Genomic DNA, 27,897 nt, shown 5'->3' on the forward strand with positions numbered 1-27,897 from the left:
CCCGCGGCATGCTGCAGACATAAACATACATGGCACACCAGCGGTGTGTCTTGAGAACGGAGGACCAGAGCGGCAGCTGGCAGCAAGAGCAGAAAAAAAACAACAGCCCAAACGGAACGCTGCGGAGGAGGGGAAAAAGACAGATTATAAAAACAGGCAGGACGACTCGGCAGGACGACACGGCACGACCATGTGACTCCAGCACAGGTATGAGAGCAGAATATCAAAGCCTGCCTGCCTCTCTCCATCTATCCCGAGGAGGGAGGGTGAGAGAAAATAAAAAGAGAAGTGGAGAGAAGGCCAAGCTTCCCAGATTGCAGCGTTTTAATCTCCCCAGCGATTGTCTGGGGGAAACAAACAGCAGAACCAGCAAAGGACCTTGTGAAGATGCTGGAGGAAACGGGTCCAAAAGTATCTATATCCACAGTAAAACCAGTCCTATATCGACATAACCTGAAAGGCCGCTCAGCAAGGAAGAAGCCACTGCTTCAAAACCGCCATAAAAAAGACAGACTACGGTTTGCAACTGCACATGGGGACAAAGATCGTACATTTTGGAGAAATGTCCTCTAGTCTGATGAAACAAAAATAGAACTGTTTGGCCATAATGACCATTGTTATGTTTGGAGGAAAAAGGGGGACGCTTGCAAGCCGAAGAACACCATCCCAACTATGAAGCACTGGGGTGGCAGCATCATGTTGTGGGGGTGCTTTGCTGCAGGAGGGACTGGTGCACTTCACAAAATAGATGGCATGATGAGGCTGGAAAAATGTGAATATATTGAACTAACATCTCAAGACATCAGTCAGGAAGTTAAAGCTTGGTCGCAAATGGGTCTTCCAAATGGACAATGACCACAAGCATACTTCCAAAGTTGTGGCAAAATGGCTTAAGGACAACAAAGTCAAGGTATTGAAGTGACCATCACAAAGCCCTGACCTCTATCCTATAGACAATTTGTGGGCAGAACTGAAAAAGCGTGTGCGAGCAAGGAGGCCTACAAACCTGACTCAGTTACACCAGCTCTGTCAGGAGGATGGGCCAAAATACACCCAACTTATTGTGGGAAGCTTGTGGAAGTCTACCCAAAATGTTTGACCCAAGTTAAACAATGTAAAGGCAATGCTACCAAATACTAATTGAGTGTATGTAAAGTCTGACCCACTTGGAATATGATGAAAGAAATAAAAAGCTGAAATAAATCATTCTCTACTATTATTCTGACATTTCACATTATTAAAATAAAGTGGTGATCCTAACTAAAACAGGGAATTTTTACTAGGATTAAATGTCAGGATTTGTGAAAAACTGAGTTTAACTGTAATTGGCTATGGTGTATATAAACTTCTAACTACAACTGTAGATATACTTTTTTTAATATACCTTCATTATGCAGACAATCTATTTTACAATAGTTAAATATTGTTTGTTTTTAGTCCTTCCTCTATTTCTGATGTCCATCCATTTTTATTTCTATTTGTAACGGTGTTATTTCAAACTTTCTGAACCTATATACATTTTACAGACCCTGTATGTTTTACATGGTTTATCCTGTTATTAGTCCCACCCTTCGACTCCTCCCATTGATCTCAACACCATCTATTCTGGATTTGGATTTACCATATATCTTTTTGAACTGTGCTGTGATGCTTGACAAAAGTACTGAATCTTTCTAATCTTATAGCTTCTACAAAAGGTCAATTAAAAATGTTGCTAAAATAATTATTATATTACTGATTGATTGACTATGGCTTTTCAAATCACCCAGTATTGCTGTCTGCAGCGTTAGTTCTACGCAAATGTTGCAACTCTTCAGCCATTCCTGAACCTGTGAGCAAAAACGAGCTATATATGGACAGTACCAAAATAAATACCTCCACACAGCAAAATCTGCAGAGCTGGGAAGATTGTATTCCCCATATATATAATATTGTATTGGTTGCAAGAATTTTGTATAGTCATTTAAATTCAAAAAATGTTTTGAATCTGGAGTTGTTTTGCGTATCAATTCATAAACCATGTGCCATGGAATGGGTACATCTCAACTCTCTTCCCAACTATATGGCACAGCTGTCAGTTTTTGGTCCTTAAATTAAATTGGTATATGTTTTTATTTATCACACTTTTCTTTTAACAATTTACAGTGCCTTGTGAAAGTATTCGGCCCCATTGAACTTTGCGACCTTTTGCCACATTTCAGGCTTCAAACAGAAAAGATATAAAACTGTATTTATTTGTGAAGAATCAACAACAAGTGGGACACAATCATGAAGTGGAACGACTTTTATTGGATATTTCAAACTTTTTTACAAATCAAAAACTGAAAAATTGGGCGTGCAAAATTATTCAGCCCCCTTAAGTTAATACTTTGTAGCGCCACCTTTTGCTGCGATTACAGCTGTAAGTCGCTTGGGGTATGTCTCTATCAGTTTTGCACATCGAGAGACTGAAATTTTTTCCCATTCCTCCTTGCAAAACAGCTCGAGCTCAGTGAGGTTGGATGGAGAGCGTTTGTGAACAGCAGTTTTCAGTTCTTTCCACAGATTCTCGATTGGATTCAGATCTGGACTTTGACTTGGCCATTCTAACACCTGGATATGTTTATTTTTTAACCATTCCATTGTAGATTTTGCTTTATGTTTTGGATCATTGTCTTGTTGGAAGACAAATCTCTGTCCCAGTCTCAGGTCTTTTGCAGACTCGATCAGGTTCTTCCAGAATGGTCCTGTATTTGGCTCCATCCATCTTCCCACCAATTTTAACCATCTACCCTGTCCCTGCTGAAGAAAAGCAGGCCCAAACCATGATGCTGCCACCACCATGTTTGACAGTGGGGATGGTGTGTTCAGGGTGATGAGCTGTGTTGCTTTTACGCCAAACATAACGTTTTGCATTGTTGCCAAAAAGTTCCATTTTGGTTTCATCTGACCAGAGCACCTTCTTCCACATGTTTGGTGTGTCTCCCAGGTGGCTTGTGGCAAACATTAAACAACACTTTTTATGGATATCTATAAGAAATGGCTTTCTTCTTGCCACTCTTCCATAAAGGCCAGATTTGTGCAATATACGACTGATTGTTGTCCTATGGACAGAGTCTCCCACCTCAGCTGTAGATCTCTGCAGTTCATCCAGAGTGATCATGGGCCTCTTGGCTGCATCTCTGATCAGTCTTCTTCTTGTATGAGCTGAAAGTTTAGAGGGACGGCCAGGTCTTGGTAGATTTGCAGTGGTCTGATACTCCTTCCATTTCAATATTATCGCTTGCACAGTGCTCCTTGGGATGTTTAAAGCTTGGGAAATCTTTTTGTATCCAAATCCGGCTTTAAACTTCTTCACAACAGTATCTCGGACCTGCCTGGTGTGTTCCTTGTTCTTCATGATGCTCTCTGCGCTTTTAACGGACCTCTGAGACTATCACATTGTATTTATCGTCATCGTCATTAGTCATTTAGGTCAACATTGGATCATTCAGAGATCCTCACTGAACTTCTGGAGAGAGTTTGCTGCACTGAAAGTAAAGGGGCTGAATAATTTTGCAATCCCAATTTTTCAGTTTTTGATTTGTTAAAAAAGTTTGAAATATCCAATAAATGTCGTTCCACTTCATGATTGTGTCCCACTTGTTGATTCTTCACAAAAAAACACAGTTTTATATCTTTATGTTTGAAGTCTGAAATGTGGCAAAAGGTCGCAAAGTTCAAGGGGGCCGAATACTTTCGCAAGGCACTGTATGTTCTTTAATACAGGGCCGACATACAAGTTCCTTACTTTTTCTTTTTCCCCCTTCTATTTTTGTTGTAATGCTGCAATTAGTTGGTTGTAATTTTGGGTAGAGCAGAAATTTCCATATGTCGGTGTTAACTGCATGTGTGACATAACTCCACCAGTCCTATTTATATAATTAACAAAAATTATATTTATTCGAAACAGTTTTTTTTTAATCAATTAGTATATTTGAGTTCAACCACAATCTTTGTTGTATTATTTGTTCTGTCTTTTCAGGTGGATTAAACTGAAATTGCAACCAACTTTTTAAGGCTTGTTTAAAAAAGAAAGATATTTGAGATTATTTCCTTTTCAAACAACCGAAAGTGAGCAGTTGTAATCTGAATAAAGGGAAAAAGGCCATTCTTGAACATAAGACGAGACATTCCTACTAATTTACTAGAGAACCAGTTTGGATTTAAGTATAACTTTTGTATGACTGATGCCTTTAGTGAGAGTTCTAATGCTTTAATATTTAATCATTTCTGCCCTCCAAATTCATATTCGTTATATAAATAGGCCCTTTTCAATTTGTCTGACTTGCCATTCCAAATAAAATGTAACATTTTTTGTTCATATAATTTAAAAAGCAGGTCGCTAGGCAAAACCATAAGCAAATAGGTCACATGTGATATGACTAAAGAGTTAATCAGGGTGATTTTTCCACAAATTGACAGGTATTTCCCTTTCCATGGTAGCAAGATCTTATCTATTTTTGCTAACTTTCTATAAAAATGTATTGGAGTGAGATCATTTCTTTCGAGATTTAAATACCGACTATGCCCACATCTTCATCAGACCATTTAATTGGTAAACTAAATGATACTGTAAAATTTGCATTTTTTGTGATCCAATATGTGATATAGTATGGATAGATTCTAAATGTGGTTTTAAAAGAAAACATGAATCATCAGTATACAATGACACCTTAGTTTTTAAACCACGGATTTCTAATCCCTTATTATTGTTTGATCTAATTTTAACAGCTAACATTTCGATGGCAATAACATGTTTATATATAAATTCCAGTCGTACTTTATCAAAAGCCTTTTCAAAGTCAGCTATGAAAACCAGGCATGGTGTCCCAAATATTTCATAGTATTCTATTGTTTACAGTACTTGTCTTATCTCCAATGTATCGTCCATGTAAAAATAAAACGTCTGATTAGGATGAACAATATCTGACAATACTTTTTAAATTCTGTGCACCAAGCATTTTGCTAGGATTTTTGCATCACAACACTGAAGTGTATGAGGTCTCCAATTTTTAAAATGGACTTGATCTTTATATATACACCACTTGGGTTCTGTTTCAGGAATAATGATATCAGACCTTTGCGTGTCCGATAATCTACTATTTATATAGGAGTGGTTAAAACATGCTAATGGTCCTCTGAGTATATCAAAAAAACGTTTTGTATACTGCCACTGGTATTGCCATCCAGCCCTGGAGTTCCCAGCCTTAAAGGCTTTAATTGCCTCAAGCAGTTCCTCCTCTGTAATTTGGCCTTCACATGAGTCTTACTGTACATATGTTAATTTTACATTATTATTAGGAAAAAAATCCATACAATTAGCTTCAGTTAGTGGAGATGGAGGAGACTGAAATTAAAACATATTCTTAAAGTACTTTACTTCCTCTTTCAAAATATCATTTGGAGAATCATGCGTGACTCCATCATTTGTAACAAGTTTCAATACATTCCATCCAGATCACTTTATTTTTTATAATATATTACACTGGATCTTTCTCGAGTAAGTTCCTACATTTCTTTTTGTTTTTCCTCTAAACTATTCTGTGCCACTATGGTAGTTTTTATTGCTAACTAACTACTCTGTAAGTCCTTCAAATTCCTTTGTTAATTTGGACTCTTTTGATCTAAATTGCTTTTGTTTTATAGATGAATTGCATGGCGCCGGGGCCTCCCACTCCTCTTTCTATTCTGGTTAGAGACAGTTTGCGCTGTTATGAATAGATTTCTTCCAGCTACAATAGTCATTTACAACATTAACAATGTCTACACTGTATTTCTGAACTAAATGATGATGTTATTTTAAAATGGACACAAAAATGGTGTTTCTTTCAAAAACAAGGACACACACACACACACATCCTGCACTGACACAGCTCTCTGTATTACCAAGGCATACACGCTGAAGAAAACACACAGAATAGAGGCAGAGAGCAGGAGAGAGGCAGAGAGCAGGAGAGGGGCAGAGAGCAGGAGAGGGGCAGAGAGCAGGAGAGAGGCAGAGAGCAGGAGAGGGGCAGAGAGCAGGAGAGGGGCAGAGAGCAGGAGAGGGGCAGAGAGCAGGAGAGGGGCAGAGAGCAGGAGAGGGGCAGAGAGCAGGAGAGGGGCAGAGAGCAGGAGAGGGGCAGAGAGCAGGAGAGGGGCAGAGAGCAGGAGAGGGGCAGAGAGCAGGAGAGGGGCAGAGAGCAGGAGAGGGGCAGAGAGCAGGAGAGGGGCAGAGAGCAGGAGAGGGGCAGAGAGCAGGAGAGATGCAGAGAGCAGGAGAGATGCAGAGAGCAGGAGAGATGCAGAGAGCAGGAGAGATGCAGAGAGCAGAATAGGGGCAGAGAGCAGAAGAGGGGCAGAGAGCAGGAGAGAGGCAGAGAGCAGGAGAGAGGCAGAGAGCAGGAGAGATGCAGAAGAGGGGCAGAGAGCAGGGGAGGGGCAGAGAGCAGAAGAGGGGCAGAGAGCAGAAGAGGGGCAGAGAGCAGAAGAGAGGCAGAGAGCAGGAGAGGGGCAGAGAGCAGGGGAGAGGAAGGGAGAGAAAAACATAAAAGGTTAGGTTGAAAACAAGTCCTACTCAATCCTCAAATAAATAAAATAATAATTCTACACAGCCTAACAGTGTGTGGGTGCTAGCTTTCAAAACCATTTGTCATCATACTTATTCACTGAAGCGAGCAGAGTGGCAGTAGCTTTGCTCAAAAATCGGCACTCAGATGATCACTTGGATAAATGGCGGCCCATGTCGGTCTGCCTCCCTCTCCTTCCACATCGGTGACGTTACTCACTCATTCCTCAACACAAATGCGATTTAGCTCTGCACCAAATCACATTCTCCTCCACATCCTCTCCTGTCCTATTAGACTGGTAACTAAAGGAGGGGGGAGACACTAAGAAAGAGAAAGCCTTTATAATATAATATAATAATAATAATAATAATAATATATGCCATTTAGCTGACGCTTTTATCCAAAGCGACTTACAGTCATGTGTGCATACATTCTACGCAAATTAAAATCCAATGAAAGGAGCCCTCTGTAAAATAGATATATGCTGGGCCATAGCAGCAGTCTCAGTCCTGTAACAGAGATTAATATGCAGGGAAGCCCTCAGACACGGCTGTGTTCGCTGGAGGCAGAGCAGAGATCGAATCAACGTTTATTGGTCCTGTACACAGATTTGCAGATGTTATCGCAGGTGTTTCTAGCTCCAACAGTGCAGTAATAATACCTAGAAGTCAATACGCACAGTCCCAAATAACTAAATACATTTTTTAAATAAATATCAGAATGAGCAATGCCAAAGTCCGGAACATATAAGGAATAGAGGTCGACCGATTATGATTTTTCAAAGCCGATACCAATTATTGGAGGACCAAAAATAGCCGATACCGATTAAATCGGACGATTTTTGCACAGTGGGGAGAACAAGTATTTGATCCACTGCCGATTTTGCAGGTGTTCCTACTTAGAAAGCATGTAGAGGTCTGTAATTTTTATCATAGGTACACTTGAACTGTGAGAGACGGAATCTAAAACAAAAATCCAGAAAATCACATTGTATGATTTGTAAGTAATTCATTTGCATTTTATTGCATGACAAGTATTTGATCACCTACCAACCAGTAAGAATTCCAGCTCTCACAGACCTGTTCGTTTTTCTTTAAGAAGCCCTCCTGTTCTCCACTCATTACCTGTATTAACTGCACCTGTTTGAACTCGTTACCTGTATAAAAGACACCTGTCCACACACACTCAAACAGACTCCAACCTCTCCACAATGGCCAAGACCAGAGAGCTGTGTAAGGACATTAGGGATAAAATTGTAGACCTGCACAAGGTTGGGATGGGCTACAGGATAATAGGCAAGCAGCTTGGTGCGAAGGCAACAACTGTTGGTGCAATTATTAGAAAGTGGAAGAAGTTCAAGATGACGGTCAATCACCCTCGGTCTGGGGCTGCATGCAAGATCTCACCTCGTGGGGCATCAATGATCATGAGGAAGGTGAGGGAGGAACTACACGGCAGGACCTGGTCAATGACCTGAAGAGAGCTGGGACCACAGTCTCAAAGAAAACCATTAGTAACACACTACGCCGTCATGGATTAAAATCCTGCAGTGCACGCAAGGTCCCCCTGCTCAAGCCAGTGCATGTCCAGGCCCGTCTGAAGTTTGCCAATGACCATCTGGATGATCCAGAGGAGGAATGGGAGACGGTCATGTGGTCTGAGACAAAAATTGAGCTTTTTGGTCTAAACTCCACTTGCCGTGTTTGGAGGAAGAAGGATGAGTACAACCCCAAGAACACCATCCCAACTGTGAAGCATGGGGGTGGAAACACCCTTCTTTGGGGATGTTATTCTGCAAAGGGGACAGGACGACTGCACCGTATTGAGGGGAGGATGGATGGGGCCATGTATCGCAAGATCTTGGCCAACAACCTCCTTCCCTCAGTAAGAGCATTGAAGATGGGTCGTGGCTGGGTCTTCCAGCATGACAACGACCCGAAACACACAGCCAGGGCAACTAAGGAGTGGATCCGTAAGAAGCATCTCAAGGTCCTGGAGTGGCCTAGCCAGTCTCCAGACCTGAACCCAATAGAAAATATTTGGAGGGAGCTGAAAGTCCGTATTACCCAGCGACAGCCCCGAAACCTGAATGATCTGGAGAAGATCTGTAAGGGGGAGTGGGCCAAAATCCCTGCTGCAGTGTGTGCACACCTGGTCAAGATCTATAGGAAATGTATGATCTCTGTAATTGCAAACAAAGGTTTCTGTACCAAATGTTAAGTTCTGCTTTTCTGATGTATCAAATACTTATGTCATGCAATAAAATTCAAATGAATTACTTAAAAATCATACAATGTGATTTTCTGGATTCAGTCTCTCACCGTTGAAGTGTACCTATGATAAAAATTACAGACCTCTACATGCTTTGTAAGTAGGAAAACCTGCAAAATCAGCAGTGTATCAAATACTTGTTCTTCCCACTGTATGTATGTATGTATGTATGTATGTATGTATGTATGTATGTATGTATGTATGTATGTATGCATGTATGTATGTATGCATGTATGTATGCATGCATGTATGTATGTATGTATGTATGTATGTATATATACATACATACATACATATATACACACACACACACAATTTGGTTTAAATAATGTAAAAGCAACGCGTTGGAGAAGAAAGTAAAAGTGCAATATGTGCCATGTAAAAAAGCTAACGTTTAAGTTCCTTGCTCAGAACATATGAAACCTGGTGGTTCCTTTTAACATGAATCTTCAATATTCCCAGGTAAGAAGTTCTAGGTTGTAGTTATTATAGGAATTATAGGACTATTTCTCTCTATACCATTTGTTTTTCATATACCTTTGACTATTGGATGTTCTAATAGGTACTTTAGTATTGCCAGCCTAATCTCGGGATTTGATAAGCTTGAATCATAAACAGCGCAATGCTTGAAGCACAGCGAAGAGCTACTGGCAAATGCAGGAAAGTGCAGTTTGAATGAATGCTTAAGAACCTGCTCCTGCCTACCACCGCTCAGTCAAACTGCTCTATAAAATCATAGACTTAATTATAATATAATACACACACAGAAATACGAGCCTTAGGTCATTAATATGGTCAAATCCAGAAACGAGCATTTCGAAAACAAAACGTTTATTCTTTCAGTGAACGGGTGGCATCCATAAGTCTAAATATTGCTGTTACATTGCACAACCTTCAATGTTATGTCATAATTATGTAAAATTCTGGCAAATTGGTTTGCAACGAGCCAGGCGGCACAAACTGTTGCATATACCCTGACTCTGCGTGCAATGAACGCAAGAGAAGTGACACAAATTTGCCAGTTAATATTGCCTGCTAACATGAATTTCTTTCAACTATATATACAGGTTTAAAAAAATACACTTCTGTGTATTGATTTTAAGAAAGGCATTGATTTTTATGGTTAGGTACATTCGTGCAACGATTGTGCTTTTTTCGCAAATGGGCTTTTGTTAAATCATCCCGTTCAGCGAAGTTGGCTGTCTTTGTTAGGGAGAAATGGACAACACAGTTCGCAACGAGCCAGGCGGCCCAAACTGCTTCATATATCCCTACTCTGTTGCACAGAACGCAAGAGAAGTGACACAATTTCCCTAGTTAAAAGAAATTCATGTTAGCAGGCAATATTAACTAAATATGCAGGTTTAAAAATATATACTTGTGTATTGATTTTAAGAAAGGCGTGGTTTTTAAGAAATGTGGTTAGGTACACATTGGTGCAAAGACGGTGCTTTTTTTGCGAATGCGCTTGTTAAATCACTCGTTTGGCGAAGTAGGCTGTGATTCGATGAGAAATTGACAGGCACTGCATCGATTATATGCAACGCAGGACATGCTAGATAAACTAGTAATATCAACCATGTGTAGTTAACTTGTGATTATGTTAAGATTGACTGTTTTTTAAGATAAGTTTAATGCTCGATAGCACCTTACCTTGGCTCCTTGCTGCACTCGCATAACAGGTAGTCAGCCTGCCACGCAGTTTCCTCATGGAGTGCAATGTAATCGGCCTTAATCAGTGTCCAAAAATGCCGATTACCAATTGTTATGAAAACTTGAAAATCAGCCATTCCGATTAATCGGTCGACCTCTAATACGGAACAAGAATATAATTTGTTAACATCCCTGCTAGTGCACACTTCTCGTTTGCCAAGATATTCCATCCACCTGACAGATATGGCATATCAAGAAGCTGATTAAACAAGATTATTAGACAGGTGCACCTTGCGATGTGGACAATAAAAGGCTACTCTAAAATGTGATGTTTTGTCACACAATGCCACAGATGTCTCAAGTTTTGAAGGTGCGTGCATTTGGCATGCTGACTGCAGGAATGTCCACCAAGTAGGCCCATCCACTCAAGTGGGTGGGCCTACGCCCTCCCAGGCCCAACCATGGCTGCGCCCCAGCCCAGTCATGTGAAATCCTTAGATTAGGTCCTAATTTATTTATTTCAATTGACTGATTTCCTTACAATGAACTATAACTCAGTAAAAATGGTTGAAATTGTGAAGTAAATACAGTACCAGTCAAAAGTCTGGACACACCTACTCTTTCCAAGTTTGTTTTTTTGTTTTTTACATTGCAGAATAATAATGAAGACATCAAAACTATGAAACAATACATGGAATCATGTTGTAACCAAAAAAGTGTTAAACAAATCAAAATATATTTTAGCCACCCTTTGCCTTGATGACAGCTTTGCATACTCTTGGCATACTCTTAGCTTTGCCCTGTACATAGGGCAGTGCAGTCTCTAAGGTGCAGGGTATGGTATCGGGCGGTAGCCGGCTAGTAACAGACACTAAGGTTCAGGGCGGGGTATTGGGCAGAGGCCGGCTCGTGGTGACTTTCTAACCGTGTGATGGTCTTGAGCTAGAAGCTGTTTTTCAGTCTCTCCATCCCAGCTTTGATGTACCTATACTGTCTTCGCCTTCTAGATGGTAGCGGGGTGAACAGGCCATGGCTTGAATGGCTAAGGTCCTTGATGATTTTATTGGCTTTCCTGTGACACCAGGTGCTGTAGATGTTCTGAAGGGTAGGCAGTGTGCCCCCGATGATGCATTGGGCTGACTGCACCACCCTCTGGAGAGCCCGGTGGTTGCAGATAGTTCAATTGCAGTACTAGGTGGTAATACAGCCCGACAGGATCCTCAATGGTGCAAGTTTGTGAGGGTCTTATTGACCAAGCCAAATTTATTCAGCCTACAGAGATTGAAGAGGCGCTTTTGCACCTTCTTTACCACACTGTGTGTGAAAGGACCATTTTGGGTTGTCAGTGATGTGCGCGTCTGTTACGTTCCCCAGTTTCTGTGTTGTGGTTTGTTAGGTGTGTGTTTCAGGATGGCTTCCTGAAATCCCCCCCAGCAGCTGATTGGTCGACTCCATGGCTAATTGGAGAGCTGACCCCGCTGTCTCCAATTACCAATGCCTTCTGAAGCTATATAAAAAACAGTGTTCTGTTGCTCAGAAAAAAAAAAGAGATCATTGCTGAGAGGAGGCTAATGGCTGAGTGTCATTATGTTGGTTGTTGCTAACAGAGATGGTTATGTTCTGTGGTTGTTGCTGAGAGAGAGCTGATTTGATGTCCTTTCTTGGTTGTGGCTCAGAGACAGGTTTTGTTAAGTATTTTTGTAGCCACTGATTTGAAATATGTGCTAAGATGTGCAAATAGAACTGTGTTTTTGATTCTTGAAATTGTTTAATTGCCTTTGGATAATTCTGTTTCATTTGTTCCCAGGGGGGAAGGCACCTAGGGAGTGCTTAGGTAAGAGGCCCGCGGACATACACATACCTGAAGTATATTCACTGTCTAGGCACACTAGGTAAGGACCCTGTATTTTAGTTAGTGCACCAGGTGGTGGGTGCTAAGTTAGATAAGTAGTGGGTAGGCAGGTAAGGTAGCAGAGGGGGCTTTGAGATTTACTTTCTTTGCTTCCGTCCAGCCCCTTTTCCCCATATTACCGTGTGACGGAATAAATTCCTTATAGTAAAATTCCTTTAACAGTAAATTCTCTGCCGTTTGTCATCCTTACTCGCATCTACAGTCCCATACCTCTTTCACACCACGGGGAGTTGAGTTGTAGCAGAGTGTTGAACTCTTTGGCATTAATTCCAAACGTCATGTCTGGAGGAAACCTGGCACCATCCCTACAGTGAAGCGCGGTGGTGGCAGCATCATGCTGTGGGGATGTTTTTCAGCAGCAGGGACTGGTAGACTAGTCAGGATCGAGGCAAAGATAAACGGAGCAAAGTACAAAAAGATCCTTGATAACATGCTCCAGAGCGCTCAGGACCTCAGACTAGGACGAAGGTTTACCTTCCAACAGGACAACGACCCTAAGCATACAGCCAAGACAACGCAGGAGTGTGGCTTCGGGACAAGTCTCTGAATGTCCTTGAGTCGCCCAACCAGAGCTCAGACTTGAACCCGATCTAACATCTCTGGAGAGACTGGAAAATTGCTTTACAGCAATGCTCCCCATCCAACCTGACAGAGCTTGATAGGATCTGCAGAGAGAAATGGGAAAAACTAACCAAATACAGGTGTGCCATGCTTGTAGTGTCATACACAATAATAATCAAGGCTGTAATCACTGCCAAAGGTGCTTCAACAAAGTACCGAGTAAAGGGTCTGAATAGTTAAGTAAATGTAATATTTCAGTTTATTTTTAATACATTTGCAAAAATTTGATTTTTTTTTTTGCTTTGTCATTATGTGGTATTGCGCATAGATTGGGGGGAAATATTTTATCAATTTTAGAATGAGGCTGTAACGTAACACGTGGAAAAGGTCAAGGGGTCTGAATACTTTCCGAAGGCACTGTACAAACACCAGCCACATTGGACAGACAGAGCTAGCTGACAACATGCAGAGGTTGGAGGGGGTCTAATGACTGCAGCCAGCAGACAGCAGATGGAGCAGGAGGACTAACAAAGTAGCCTGTACAAAAACACCTACAGTTCAAAAGGAGGCAACACTGTTAGCTAGTGAATGGAAGCCTGTTCAATGTTACTGGTCTCTGAGTGAGAAATGTGTTTGATAATTACAAGCTGGAGTGAGATGAGCAGAGGGAATGCTTTTATATTCATTCACTAGCACTGCTGCATATTAGGGTTGTCGCTTGATGGATATGGACCATATTTATGTTTGAGATCTGAAGGAAACAACACACACAACTATATAAACCACATCAGAGACATGCAAAAGCACGGGGAAGAACATGAGTGATTCATTACATGCCAAACCTTGACGAACAGCAGCTCACACACCATCTGGATTTGAAATTGTTGTTTTCCTTTGTTGTCTGTTCCCCTCTTTTGTTCTTTATGAAGGTTGTTGGCGCATCGGGTGGGTCGTGGTGTTGATTGGTTTGGATGGGGGCGGGGAATACCAGTCAAAAGTTCGAACACACCTACTCATTCAAGGTTTTTCTTTGTACTATTTTCTACATTGTCAAACAGTGATGACATCACAACTATGAAATAACACATGGAATCATGTATTAACCAAAAAAAAAAGTGTTAAAAAAAATCGAAATACATTTCAGATTCTTCAAATAGTCACCCTTTTCTAGAATGCTGCTAGAATCCTGACTAGAACCAAAAAATTTCATCATATTACTCCAGTGCTAGCCTCGCTACACTGGCTTCCTGTCAAAGCAAGGGCTGATTTCAAGGTTTTACTGCTAACCTACAAAGCATTACATGGGCTTGCTCCTACCTACCTCTCTGATTTGGTCCTGCCGTACATACCTACACGTACGCTACGGTCACAAGACGCAGGCCTCCTAATTGTCCCTAGAATTTCTAAGCAAACAGCTGGAGGCAGGGCTTTCTCCTATAGAGCTCCATTTTTATGGAACGGTCTGCCTACCCATGTCAGAGACGCAAACTCGGTCTCAACCTTTAAGTCTTTACTGAAGACTCATCTCTTCAGTGGGTCATATGATTGAGTGTAGTCTGGCCCAGGAGTGGGAAGGTGAACGGAAAGGCTCTGGAGCAACGAACCGCCCTTGCTGTCTCTGCCTGGCCGGTTCCCCTCTTTCCACTGGGATTCTCTGCCTCTAACCCTGTTACGGGGCTGAGTCACTGGCTTGCTGGGGCTCTCTCATGCCGTCCCTGGGGGGGTGCGTCACCTGGGTGGGTTGATTCACTGTTGTGGTCGGCCTGTCTGGGTTGGCGCCCCCCTTGGGTTGTACCGTGGCGGAGATCTTTGTGGGCTATACTCGGCCTTGTCTCAGGATGGTAAGTTGGTGGTTGAAGATATCCCTCTAGTGGTGTGGGGGCTGTGCTTTGGCAAAGTGGGTGGGGTTATATCCTTCCTGTTTGGCCCTGTCCGGGGTGTCCTCGGATGGGGCCACAGTGTCTCCTGACCCCTCCTGTCTCAGCCTCCAGTATTTATGCTGCAGTAGTTTATGTGTCGGGGGCTAGGGTCAGTTTGTTATATCTGGAGTACTTCTCCTGTCCTATTCGGTGTCCTGTGTGAATCTAAGTGTGCGTTCTCTAATTCTCTCCTTCTCTCTTTCTTTCTCTCTCTCGGAGGACCTGAGCCCTAGGACCATGCCCCAGGACTACCTGACATGATGACTCCTTGCTGTCCCCAGTCCACCTGGCCATGTCCCAGGACTGCTGCTCCAGTTTCAGTTTCAACTGGCCTGGGCCATTTGAACATCTTGGCCAGGACCATGTCCCAGGACTACCTGACATGATGACTCCTTGCTGTCCCCAGTCCACCTGGCCATGCTGCTGCTCCAGTTTCAACTGTTCTGCCTTTATTATTCGACCATGCTGGTCATTTATGAACATTTGAACATCTTGGTCATGTTCTGTTATAATCTCTACCCGGCACAGCCAGAAGAGGACTGGCCACCCCACATAGCCCGGTTCCTCTCTAGGTTTCTTCCTAGGTTTTGGCCTTTCTAGGGAGTTTTTCCTAGCCACCGTGCTTTTACACCTGCATTGTTTGCTGTTTGGGGTTTTAGGCTGGGTTTCTGTACAGCACTTTGAGATATCAGCTGATGTACGAAGGGCTATATAAACAAATTTGATTTGATTTTCATTGATAACAGCTTTGCACACTCTTGGCATTGTCTCAACCAGCTTCATGAGGTAGTCACCTGGAATGCATTTCAATTAACAGGTGTGCCTTGTTAAAAGTGAATTTGTGGAAATACTTTCCTTCTTCATGTGTTTCAGCCAATTAGTTGTGTTGTGACAAGGTAGGGTTGGTAGACAGAAGAAGGTTTTTTACCAAATAGGGCTAAGTCCATATTATTGCAAAAAAGCAAAGAGAAAAGACAGTCCATCGTTACTTCAGTCAATCCGGAACATGTCAAGATATTTGAACGTTTCTTCTAGTGCAGTCGCTAAAACCATCAAGCGCTATGATGAAACTGGCTCTCTTGAGGACTGCCACAGGAAAGGAAGACCCAGAGTTACCTCTGCTGCAGAGGATAAGTTCATTAGAGTTACCAGCCTCAGAAATCGACAATTAACTGCACCTCAAATTGTGAAGCATTTATTTGGGCTGCAGAGTTCAAGTAACAGACATGTCAACGTCAACTGTTCAGAGGAGACTGCATGAGTCAGGCATTCATGGTCTAATTGCCGCAAAGAAACCACTACTAAAAGACACCAATAAGAAGAAGAGACGTGCTTGGGCCAAGAAACACGAGCAATGGACATTAGACTGGTGGAAACCTGTCCTTTGGTCTGATGAGTCCAAATTTGAGATTTTTGGTTCTAACCGCCGTGTCTTAATGAGACGTAGAGTAGGTTAACGGAAGATTTCCGCATGTGTGGTTCCCACCATGAAGCATGGAGGTGGTGGTGTGATGGTGCTTTGCTGGTGACACTGTCAGTGATTTATTTAGAATGCAAGGGACACTTAACCAGCTTGGCTACCACAGCACTCTGCAGCGATACACCATCCCATCTGGTTTGCGCTTAGTGGGACTATCACTTGTTTTTCGTCAGGACAATAACCAAACACAATCACCCGTCCTCAACCCAATTGAGATGGTTTGGGATGAGTTGCACCGCAGAGTGAAGGAACAACAGCAAACAAGTGCTCAGCATATGTGGGAACTTCAAGACTGTTCGAAAAGCATTACAGGTGACTAGCTAATGAAGCTGGTTGAGAGAAGGCCAAGAGTGTGCAAAGCTGTGATCAAGGCAAAGGGTGGCTACTTTGAAGAACCTCAAATATATTTTGATTTGTTTAACACTGTTTTGGTTACTACATGATTCCATATGTGTTATGTCATAGTTTTGATATCTTCTAATTATTATAAAATAGTTTAAAAATATAAAAACCCTTGAATGAGTAGGTGCTTCCAAACTTTTGACTGGTACTGTATATACAGTGCATTCGGAAAATATTCAGACCCCTTGATATTTTCCAAATGTTGTTACATTACAGCCTTATTCTTGAAGGGATTCAATTGTTTTCCCCCCTCATCAAGCTATACACAATACCCCATAACGACAAAGCAAAAATAGGTTTTTAGAAATTTTAGCAAATGTATTAAAAATAAACTGAACTATTACATTTACACAAGTATTCAGACCCTTTACTCAGTACTTTGTTGAAGCACCTTTGACAGCAATTACAGCCTCGAGTCTTCTTGGATATGATGCTACAAGCTTGGTACACCTGTATTTGGGGAGATTCTCCCATTCTTCTCTGCAGATCCTCTCAAGCTCTGTCAGGTTGGATGGCAGCGCTGCTGCACAGCTATTTTCAGGTCTCTCAGAGATTTTCGATCTGGTTGAAGTCTGGGCTCTGGCTGGTCCACTCAAGGGCATTCAGAGACTTGTCCCGAAGCCACTCCTGCATTGTCTTTGCTGTGAAGCTTGGCATTTAGGCCAAAGATTTCAATCTTGGTTTCATCAGACCAGAGAATCTTTTTTCTCAATGTCAGAGTCCTTTAGGTGCCTTTTGGTAAACTCCAAGCAGACTGTCAAATGCCTTTTACTGAGGAGTGGCTTCTGTCTGGACACTCTACCATAAAGGTCAGATAGGTGGAGTGCTGCAGAGATGGTTGTGTAGTTACATAACAAAATGTGGAAAAGGGAAGGTGCCAGAATACTTTCTAAATGTACTGTAATTTGGCAGGGTTATTATTGTTATCTATTCGCTGTTGAAAATGGTCTTTTACTGGGATAAAAGTAAGCTTGTTACCAGAGACAACTCATCTGAACGGGGCTTACAATAGATATCGTTTTGATTGTTCAGGTTCACCATCAGCAACATTTTTACATACACAGGATAAAGTTCCTCATTACATAACAAGGACAGCAATCCACTTTTGCGAGGCGCCAAAGCTGGAGGAGAAAAGAAGCTCACTCCAAAACACCTTCCAGAAGGTCAAAACAATTAGATTTTGAGATGGGGGTCAAATCCAAAGTTGTGCTATATATTCATTGGCTATGTCATAGCTAATTTGTAAATTATAAATATTTATCCATTACTAGTTCAAACACTTAATCTGCAAAAATGACAAGATAATTAGTGGGTGATGGTGATTTCAGAACCAAAGTGTGGGGACAAAAAAAACATACGCTACATTGCCCCCCTCCTAATCTGATAGTGGTAATGGGATGGTAAATGCCTAGTCTCCTTTATGGCTAAGCTCAGGTGCCTAGATAATACATACACCATAGACATACATATTTTACTCACACACAGTCAGTTCCAGCTCATAGAGGCCCAGCTCATGAAATCCATCAGCAGCAATTTTTTCTTTGAAAACTGGAAAATGAATGTGTTTATGCAACTAATGTAAGGGCATCGAATCGTATCGTATCTTGAAAGGGTAAGATGCACATCCCTAGTGCTTTCAAATATTCTCCTCAATAATAATTGTCTGGGAAGAAAGCAGAGCCAGAGAAAGTCTGGATCGGAGTACTGCACATCAACATAATACAGCTCATTACCCACCAGTGGGTCTGGGAATTGCCAAGTAACCCTCATGATAATTTGGTGCTTATACAATATGTACTGCGATTCTATATATGTCAGGGATCTCCAACGGGCACATTTTACTTGGCCCCCCACGTTTTCTGCGCAAAAAGATAATAATAATAATACATTATTATTGTTGGATATAAAAGACTGTAAAAACACCAGCAAATCAGCTCTAAGTGATTTTAATTTTGGAAATCTGTTCCAAAGTACTCCCACGCACCTATATGTGATAGTATACAAATGTAAGCAAGGTTTGAAATTATTATGTTTTAGTCAAATATTATACCTTCTTGGGATTCTTGCGTTGAATTTGTAGTCTACAAAAATTATTCGTAATTATGTTCCGGACCCCTGATCATCCACTCAAGAAAAGAATATGGCCCGCGGCTGAATCTAGTTGATGATCCGTGCTATATGTATTGCAACTCAATGCTGCGAGTTTATTGCGATTTGTTGTTCCAAACAAATTGCTCACTGTATGTCTGTTGCAGAGAGAGTTTTGATCAGTCAGGGAAATAAAAGTGCTGAAAACATGTTGGCTCTCTATTTAAAAAGATCGAGAACAAGCTATAGGATGAAAAATTCCAGAGTTATGGCAGAGGTACAGCCGACAAGCCTTCTCTACCGTAATTTGTTTTACAAATAGATACTTGGGAGTCAAATATCGATATAGTATAGAACAAAAATAATATTGCGATATGCAACTATCGGTTCCACCCCCCCATTACTATCCACCAGAGAGAATAATGTATGCTTCCCTGTGCCACACTGCTCATTTCACAGTAGAAAGACAGCAATTAGAAACCAGCTGCAAACAAGAGCCAACAAATATAGTAGAACACAATTAAAAGAAATGGATGCTAAAATGCAAGGACTATTTCATTACAGCGATGGGAGATAAAGTATCTTGTCATTATATAGGCCTGAGTAAGTTACAAAGAGGCTTTAGTTTCTGCCCAGAGAAACTGTTCTGGTAGGTGGTTTCTCTCCCTGCAGACAGGGACACTGTCAGGACCAGACCGTTATGGCCTGGTCAGGAAATACTATTATGTAATTTGGGGTTGTGACTCATTGATGAAATCACTAGGTGGTGACATTTTGGTCTCAGTGTAAAACAACCTGGTGGAAAGTCTTGATGCAATACTCAGCAGCAGAGCAGAGCATAGCATTCTCATTATATCATATCTACTTCTAAAGCATTAGGCTAGTAATTGAGCCATCCATGACAGAGTAACCTTATATTTGCATTCAAAGACCTGCTAGGCCTATATTATCTTACATAAAACTGAAAAAAGTTAGCAAAGTTAGCACAAGATGCAAAGCAAGCATATAACTTGCATGTTGGCTTATAAAACGGTTCTTACCGATGCACACGTCTAATTTGCCCTTGATGGCAGCCTCGTGGAGTGGTGTGTAGTTCCAGCTGTCCCGGGCGTTTGGGTCAGCACCCTGACAGAGGAGCAGGCTGACCACCTCAGCGTGGCCAAAGGAGCAGGCATTATGCAGAGGGATCAAACCTCCATCATCACGGGCGTGAACATTGGCGCCTGTCTCAAGGAGGTGCTCTACAACATCCTTCCTCCCAAATCCTACAAAGTAAAGGAAACGGTGGAAAGATTATCAGGTGTGCTGGGCCAGTTCCATGCATAAACGCTCACTTAGGTGGCCCCCTGACCAAAACATAGGAATTATTTTATACATATACAGTACCAGTCAAAAGTTTGGAAACACCTACTCATTCAAGGGTTTCTTTATTTTTTCTATTTCCTACATTGTAGAAAAATAGTGAAGACATGTAATACTACATGACTCCACACGTGTTATTTCATAGTTTTGATGTCTTCACTATAATTCTACAACATAGAAAGCAGTAAATGAGTAGGTGTGTCCAAACTTTTGTATTCAGACCCTTTGCTATGAGACTCGAAATTGAGCTCAGGTTCATCCAGTTTCCAATGATCATCTTTGAGATGTTTCTACAACTTCATTAGCTTCCAGACCTGTGGTAAATTCAATTGATTGGACATGATTTGGAAAGGCACACAGCTGTCTATATAAGGTCCCACAGTTGACAGTGCATGCTAGAGCAAAAACCAAGCCATAAGGTTGAAGAAATCATACGTAGAGCTCCGAGACAGGATTGTGTCGAGGCACAGATCTGGGGAAGTGTACCAAAAAATGTCTGCAGCATTGAAGGTCCCCAAGAACACAGTGGCCTCCATCATTCTTAAATGGAATTAGTTGGGAACCACCAAAACTCTTCCAGAGCTGGCAACCCGGCCAAACTGAAAAATCGTGGGGAGAAGGGCCTTGGTCAGGGAGGTGACCAAGAACCCGATGGTCACTCTGACAGAGCTCTTCTGTGTGGTCTGCAGCTCTCCACCTATCTGACCTTTATGGTAGAGTGGCCAGACGGAAGCCACTCCTCAGTAAAAGGCACATGACAGCCTGCTTGGATTTTCCAAGAGGCACCTAAAGACTCTCAGACCATGAGAAACAAAATTCTCTGGTCTGATAACAAAATGGAACTATTTGGCCTAAATGTCAAGCATCACATCTGGAGGAAACCTGGCACCATCCCTACGGTGAAGCATGGTGGTGGCAGCATCATGCTGAGGGGATTTTTTCAGCAGCAGGGACTGTGAGACCAGTCAGGATCGAGGCAGAGATGAACAGAGCAAAGTACAGAGAGATCCTTGATGAAAACCTGCTCCAGAGCGCTCAGGACCTCAGACTGGGGCAAAGGTTCACCTTCCAACAGGACAACAACCCTAAGCACACAGCCAAGACAATGCAGGAATGGCTTCGGGACAAGTCTCTTAATGTCCTTGAGAGCCCAGACTTGAACCACGATCGAACAGCTTCCTGAAAATAGCTATGCAGTGACACTCCCCATCCAACCTGAGCTTGAGAGGATCTGCACAGAATCTGCACACCCCAAAAACAGGTGTGCCAAGCTTGTAGCGTCATACCCAAGAAGACACGATGCCGTAATTGCTGCCCAAGGTGCTTCAACATAGCACTGTGTAAAGGGTCTGAATACTTACGTAAATGTTATATCTCCGTTTTTTATTTACACATTAGCAAAAATGTCTAAAAACCTGTTCTTGCTTTATCATTATGGGGTAGTGTATAGATTGATCAATTTTAGAATAAGATGTGGAAAAGGTCAAGGGGTCTGAATACTTTTCAAAGGAACTGTGAGATATATATATATATATATATATATTAGGAACTCAGTCATAGTCTCAACTTACTATTGTGATTAACACTAGCAGAATACACAAGTGCATTTCTACATTTGGTTGTCCATCAGCAGTTTCTCTTGTTATGTCAAGCAAACTCAATTAGCCATGCCATCTAAACATGTTTAGATTAGATTGGTGGTCTAGCCATCAAACTTGTAATAATCATGGCTAGGGTTGCAAAGGGGCGGAAACTTTCGGGAAATTTCTGGAAATTTTTCAAGGGAAGTTAAGCCCTGGAATTTGGAGAATTTTGCTTAAATTCTTCAAAAAAGTTAGCTATTAACAGTGAACCTTTTTTGTGGGGTACACAAGCCAATTCTAGGTCTTGTGGCGTAATTTTGGTCAAACTATCTCCAATTCAATGGAATTGCAACCCTCTGCATGCACAGTGCATTCTTCCATCACATGTACAGCTGATAATCAAGATATTGGGCACTAATGAGATGCTATTGAGCCCACACTACTACACTGTCTGAGCCAAGGACTACATGATTTCCGGTAAATTTTGATAACAACACTGGGTGGGGTGAATATATTTTATTTGACATAGATTGTTAACAATTTCTGCAAGTTAGTTTTTGCTATCATGTGAGTTTTAGCTTGCTTGAGCCTGCTAACTGAGGTGTGTTAATTCACCTGTTTCCATACATATTCAAATGTAAAACCTGTATTTTACAAAGGAGTTGTTTAATCTAACTGCTTAACTATTTATCTGAACATGGAATTGGATTAGTTTTTTTAACTAATTTGTTTTTCTAATCCTTACAGGAAAATGCCACAGGCACTATCTGATGTGTGGAGACATTTCACTGCAGCGAATGTAGAAGGAAAATGTGTACATTTGCAAATACTATGCCAAATCATATGTAAAGCATGCAACAAAGATGCAAAATCATCTGGCCAAGTGCATAAAGTTCCCTCAGCATTCACAACAAGCAACCTCTGACAAAAGTCCCTCTACTTCTATTAGAGGTGAAAATGATGAATCAGACACCTTATTGATAGCAACAGCTCATGGCCCTCCTGGAATCAGAAGTTTTTGTTGACTCAACGTAGTCAGAAATGCTGATGAATGTCTTGCTCGAGCTGTGTATGCAACTGGTTCATATCTGATGCTCACAGGCAATGTGTATTGGAAGAGATTTCTGAATTGTCTTCGCCCAGCATACACCCCTCCAACCAGACATGCTTTATCTACTAATTTGCTGGATGCAGATATCAAGTAAAGGTCAAGCAAATCATAGAGAAAGCAGACTGTATTGCAATTATCTCTGATGGGTGGTCAAATATTCATGGGTAAGGAATAATTAATTACATCTCCCCTCAAGCAGTATTCTACAAGAGCACAGACAAGGGACAACAGACACACCGGTCTCTACATTGCAGATGAGCTGAAGGCAGTCATCAATGACCTTGGACCACAGAAGGTATTTGCACTGGTGACAGACAATGCTGTGAACATGAAGGCTGCTTGGTCTAAAGTGGAGGAGTCCTACTCTCACATCACACCCATTGGCTGTGCTGCTCATGCATTGAATCTGCTCCTCTAGGACATCATGGCACTGATGAACAATGGATACACTCTACAAGACAGCCAAAGAAATGGTTAGGTATGTGAAGGGTCATCAAGTTATAGCAGCAATCTACCTCACCAAGCAAGGTGAGAAGAATAAGAAAGAGCACCACATTATAGCTGCCCAGCTATAATTTGTCATCACGTTTGACAGTCTCCTGAAAGGGAAAGAGTCTCTCCAAGAAATGGCCATATCAAAGTCTGCTGATATGGAGTGCCCCATCAAGAGGATCCTCCTGGATGATGTATTTTGAGAGAGAGTGGTAAGCAGCCTGAAACTCCTGAAACCTATAGCAGTAGCCATTGCACGGATTGAGGGTGACAATGCCATCCTGTCTGATGTTCAGACTCTGCTTGCAGATGTAAGAGAAGAAATACGTACTGCCCTGCCCACTTCACTGTTGCTCCAAGCAGAGGAAACTGCAGTTCTGAAATACGTCAAGAAGCGTGAAGACTTCTGCCTGAAGCCCCATACATGCCGCAGTGTACATGTTGGAAGTCTGCTGGCAAGAGCATCCTGCCTGGTGCAGAGATCAACAGGGCCTATGGTGTCATCACTCCCGTGTCTCGCCACCTTGGTCTGGATGAGGGTAAGGTTCTTGGCAGTCTGGCGAAGTACACTTCCAAGCAAGGGCTTTGAGATGGAGATGAGATATGTTAGCACGACTGCCATATTGCATCAGCCACCTGGTGGAAGGGACTTTGTGGACCTGAGGCTCTTTCCCGTTGTCTCAATCATCCTCCAAATCCCACCAACATCAGCTGCCTCAGAGTGCAACTGATCCTTGTTTGGGAAAACACACACACCAAAGCACGCAATAGGCTGACCAATAAAAGGGTTGAAAAATTGGTGGCCAGCCTTACAATGAGCTATCCTCAACAGGGTCGGGAAGAGGAGGCCCAGGGAGAAGGCATGGAAGCCTGAGCGGAAGACAACCAAAGCTTTAGTTTCTCAACTATCATTTTACAGATGCATGTTGAAAACGTTTTTGGGAGATGCAATGGATCATTGGGGATCATTCAATATTCCCTTTATTTTGTTGTTAAGTGAAATCATCCCATGTGAAGAGTCAACTCATTTACTTAAAATTTAATTCATAACTAAATTGTTTTTATTTCTATTGGAAAGACGTAATAATTTGCAATTACATCTACTTATGATAAGGTGAAAGGTTTATGTTTGTCTCCATATGATATGGTAAATGTATCGAATGCAAAAAACACCTACATTTAAATGGTATTAATTAGCATATATTTCCACGGAACATTTCCACCTCTGAAAATTCTCCAAAATGTGCAACCCTATCATGGCAGAATACTGACTGGGAACACAGGGCACGTGCACAGTGGCCCTGCCCTCCAGGGGGGGCACATTGATTGTGTTAGACATTCTCACACAGATATCATATTAAGATGGCAAAGGTCATTAAATGTAAACAATTGCAGGTAATCTGCTTAACTGAAAAAATATATTTAAAAAATATGTGAGAGCCCCCCAACTAAATCTTGCTTAGGGGCCCTAAAAGGCTCGAGGCAGCCTTGAAGGTGCGTTTACCATCCATAGGACGTCCTGCCACGAATGTGTCAATAATACAGTGTAACACAACCTTCTATCATTATTTAACACATTTCCTTTGTTTATTATGAGAAGACATAATGGTTGTGTCACATCTACTTCTGTATTTTGTGTGCCTGCCAAATTCCTTGTTTAATACAAAGATATCTTACCAAGCCAACTTGCTAGTTAGTGATCTACAATTGTTTTTAGATTAATTACGCTGGCTGCCTGACTACTTGGCAGGGTCTGTACTTTTTTATTGCAACTTGCTGACTACAACTTGCTGGCTAATAGCACCCCGTACCCCTACCCGAAGGGGGAGTCCATTTTGTTTGACTAGCTGGCTAGGTCCTTTCGACAATCTAGCTAGCCTAACATTAGCTAACTAACAATCCAAGTTTGTAACCAACGTTTGTTAACTAGCTTACAAACCAAGTGGGCAAGATATCTATAAAAAGGTTGGCCTAAGAAAACTTGTTAGTTAGGTAGTTAACTATTTACCTTAGTAGTTGGCTAGCTACTAGTTAGCAAAACAAACCAGGTCGTCATAGTGAGCATAACATGACAATACGGGTCGCCAATACGCCGTCGTTAACGCTACCTGCAGCGAAGTGCAGAGGAGTGGATTTTCGACCAGCCATGTCCTTGGCATTGACGTTAACCGTATCCACCAGCCTCTTCACCCGCGATACATCCCCAGTACGACAGGCTTCAAACAACTCTCTGAAAGCCCCGCTTGTCCCGCAGTCGCCGCCCGCGGGGCTAGTGCTGCCTGAGTCAGGACTGGGGCCAGCGCTGATGCCACCCCCGGTGGTACTAACGTTAGAGGAGCTGGTGCTACTGCTCAGGGCCGGGACGGGGATATCGGGGGAGGCCGGAGTTAACTCCTGATCACCGGCGCTGTCTAGTTCAGCACCGGGAACTGTAGGAGATCCCGGAGGAATGGGGGAAAGATAAGTACTGCGAGATGGCGAGGATATGCTCTGTTGTTGCTGCTGAGAAGGGCGACGAGGCGCCGCCATTTTTACAACAGTCCCACTGGGAACAAGAAATATATTGGCTAAACTTCCTGGAAGTGGAAACTGTCATTTCCGGTTTCAATTGTCAGCAGTGAATATCGCCCCTAAAAATATTTTTATAACAGGCTTTCAAAACAGTATGTTTTAATATTTTTATACTTTTGTAATCCACACATTTCTGATAAAGGAGCTTGTTATTTATAACAGTTTATTGTTGCTCTTTCAACCAGATAGACTAGCCAATTAACCAATACAATTCGATTTGAATAGACAAGGCAGGGAACCGGGGTGAGGCTATATAGCTGCTATACTATATAATCAACCTTTACACTTTTGCACCATACGCAACCCACAGAATAGCATAAATCGTCTGTCCTATGAGATAAGGAAAATTCATTAAACTTAACACAATTTTCCTCTAGTCTGTGAACTTCAGTTTGCACATACTGCACAATGACTAAGCATTATATGTCCCTATGCAGATCACATTTTTCACTTAATCTCAAGTAGCCTGAGTCACTGCCTGTCCTGATATTGACATGGGAATGAATATGAAGCATATCTAACAGGCAATATCCATTTAAGAAAAAAAATCTTTCTTGCATGACTTGAATGGGAAATGTAATTTTCAATGAGCAGCTGAAATCACTGTCAGTCAGGTTGGCCTATATAGTTGTTCTGCCTTGCCATTCATAGGCTTGCAAATTACATATGAAAAATGAAAGCTATTTGAAAACTATAGTCTATAGTTACAATGGGGAAAATGGACATTCTGCAACCATTCTGGTCCTGCCCATTTGAACGTAAGCCTATGCTTTTTTTAATCTTGGAGTGTATAAGGAAAACTTATGGGAGACGTACTAATGACCTGGAGTGCAGGGAAACACATAGGGAAGAAAATATACCCAATATCATCACAGATAAAGGACGAACTATGTGCACAGCCTATTCTATTACTGAACATCCAAATGTAGAAAATTACTCCCACGGTGACACCCAGTGGAGAACTTAGGCAAAGACAGGAAAGTTCCTGAAGACACTGGAGCTACAAGAGAAAGAATATAAAAGCTGTGAAACTCCCACTGCTTTGACAGAAACCAACACTGAACACATGGTACAATCTCAGAGCAAGGGGACTCAACATTAACATCGACTGAAGATGCTGTGCTCCCGAATATTCCAGTCTTCCCTCAGCCCATTGATGGACTTCTAATGGCCTGTGCGCAGTCTTTGGCCAGAGGTCCAACCTCTTCTCTGCCAGCGGTATTTACTGCAGAGAAACATGCTGGAGATCAAGAGCAGTCTGAAGCTAATGGAGAAACATCAGCAGCACGTCTTTGGAGAGATGGACCATGTCCCAGCGTCTGTGGTCATCCAACCAGTCTCCTACACGCTGGAGAAAGAGAGAAAGGGGTTTGCCCTGGCACTGGAGACTAAAGACTTCTCCCCAGAGGAGCTGTCTGTCAAGCAGGTGGGCAGGAAGCTGAGAGTCAGTGGGAAGACAGAGAAGAAGCAGGATGATGGGGAAGGCTCTTACTCTTCCAGATGCCAGGAGTTCAGACAGGAATTTGATCTGCCTGATGGGGTGAATCCTGAGACTGTCACCTGCTCCCTGGATCATGATGGGAAGCTCCACATCGAGGCTCGAAAGAATCCATCATCTGCTGAGGAGGTGGCTGAGAGAGTGGTGCCCATCAACCTAGCCTGGATGTGAAGATGCCATAATTCCTCAGCTCACAGACAGAGGGCAGCAACATAGAGGACAGCACCTCAGACACATAGGAGAAACAACAGAACACTATTTCAAATAAAGACTGATCATATTATTATGCTATTTTTTATTTGACTGGATGTTACATTTTCTAATCTATATTTTTATGGTTATGAAACTGTATGCATTTACATTTCATATCTTGTAACAATCAATCTGAGATGCTATTTAATTGAATCAATCAAATCTATACATAA

General features: G+C 42.0%; 2 protein-coding genes and 1 pseudogene across 2 annotated transcripts in view; 2 read left to right on the forward strand and 1 right to left on the reverse strand.

Moving 5' to 3' along the window:
- LOC118371101 (poly [ADP-ribose] polymerase tankyrase-1-like) overlaps positions 1-25,932 on the reverse strand; it is a 178,274-nt gene extending 152,342 nt beyond the window's left edge. The window contains exons 1-2 of the mRNA XM_052458728.1: positions 25,512-25,932; positions 19,896-20,120 (exon numbers count right to left, since the gene is read on the reverse strand). Of these exons, the coding sequence (XP_052314688.1) occupies positions 19,896-20,120; positions 25,512-25,932 (646 nt within the window). The remainder of the gene's footprint in view (positions 1-19,895; positions 20,121-25,511) is intronic.
- Positions 1-27,897, forward strand: part of LOC118380885 (putative cytochrome P450 120) — a 345,267-nt gene that overhangs the window by 263,475 nt on the left and 53,895 nt on the right. The window lies entirely within an intron of this gene.
- LOC118391457 (heat shock protein 30-like) lies at positions 26,995-27,892 on the forward strand (annotated as a pseudogene).

Source organism: Oncorhynchus keta, chromosome 12, assembly GCF_023373465.1.
Source record: "Oncorhynchus keta strain PuntledgeMale-10-30-2019 chromosome 12, Oket_V2, whole genome shotgun sequence".
NCBI lineage: Eukaryota > Metazoa > Chordata > Actinopteri > Salmoniformes > Salmonidae > Oncorhynchus > Oncorhynchus keta.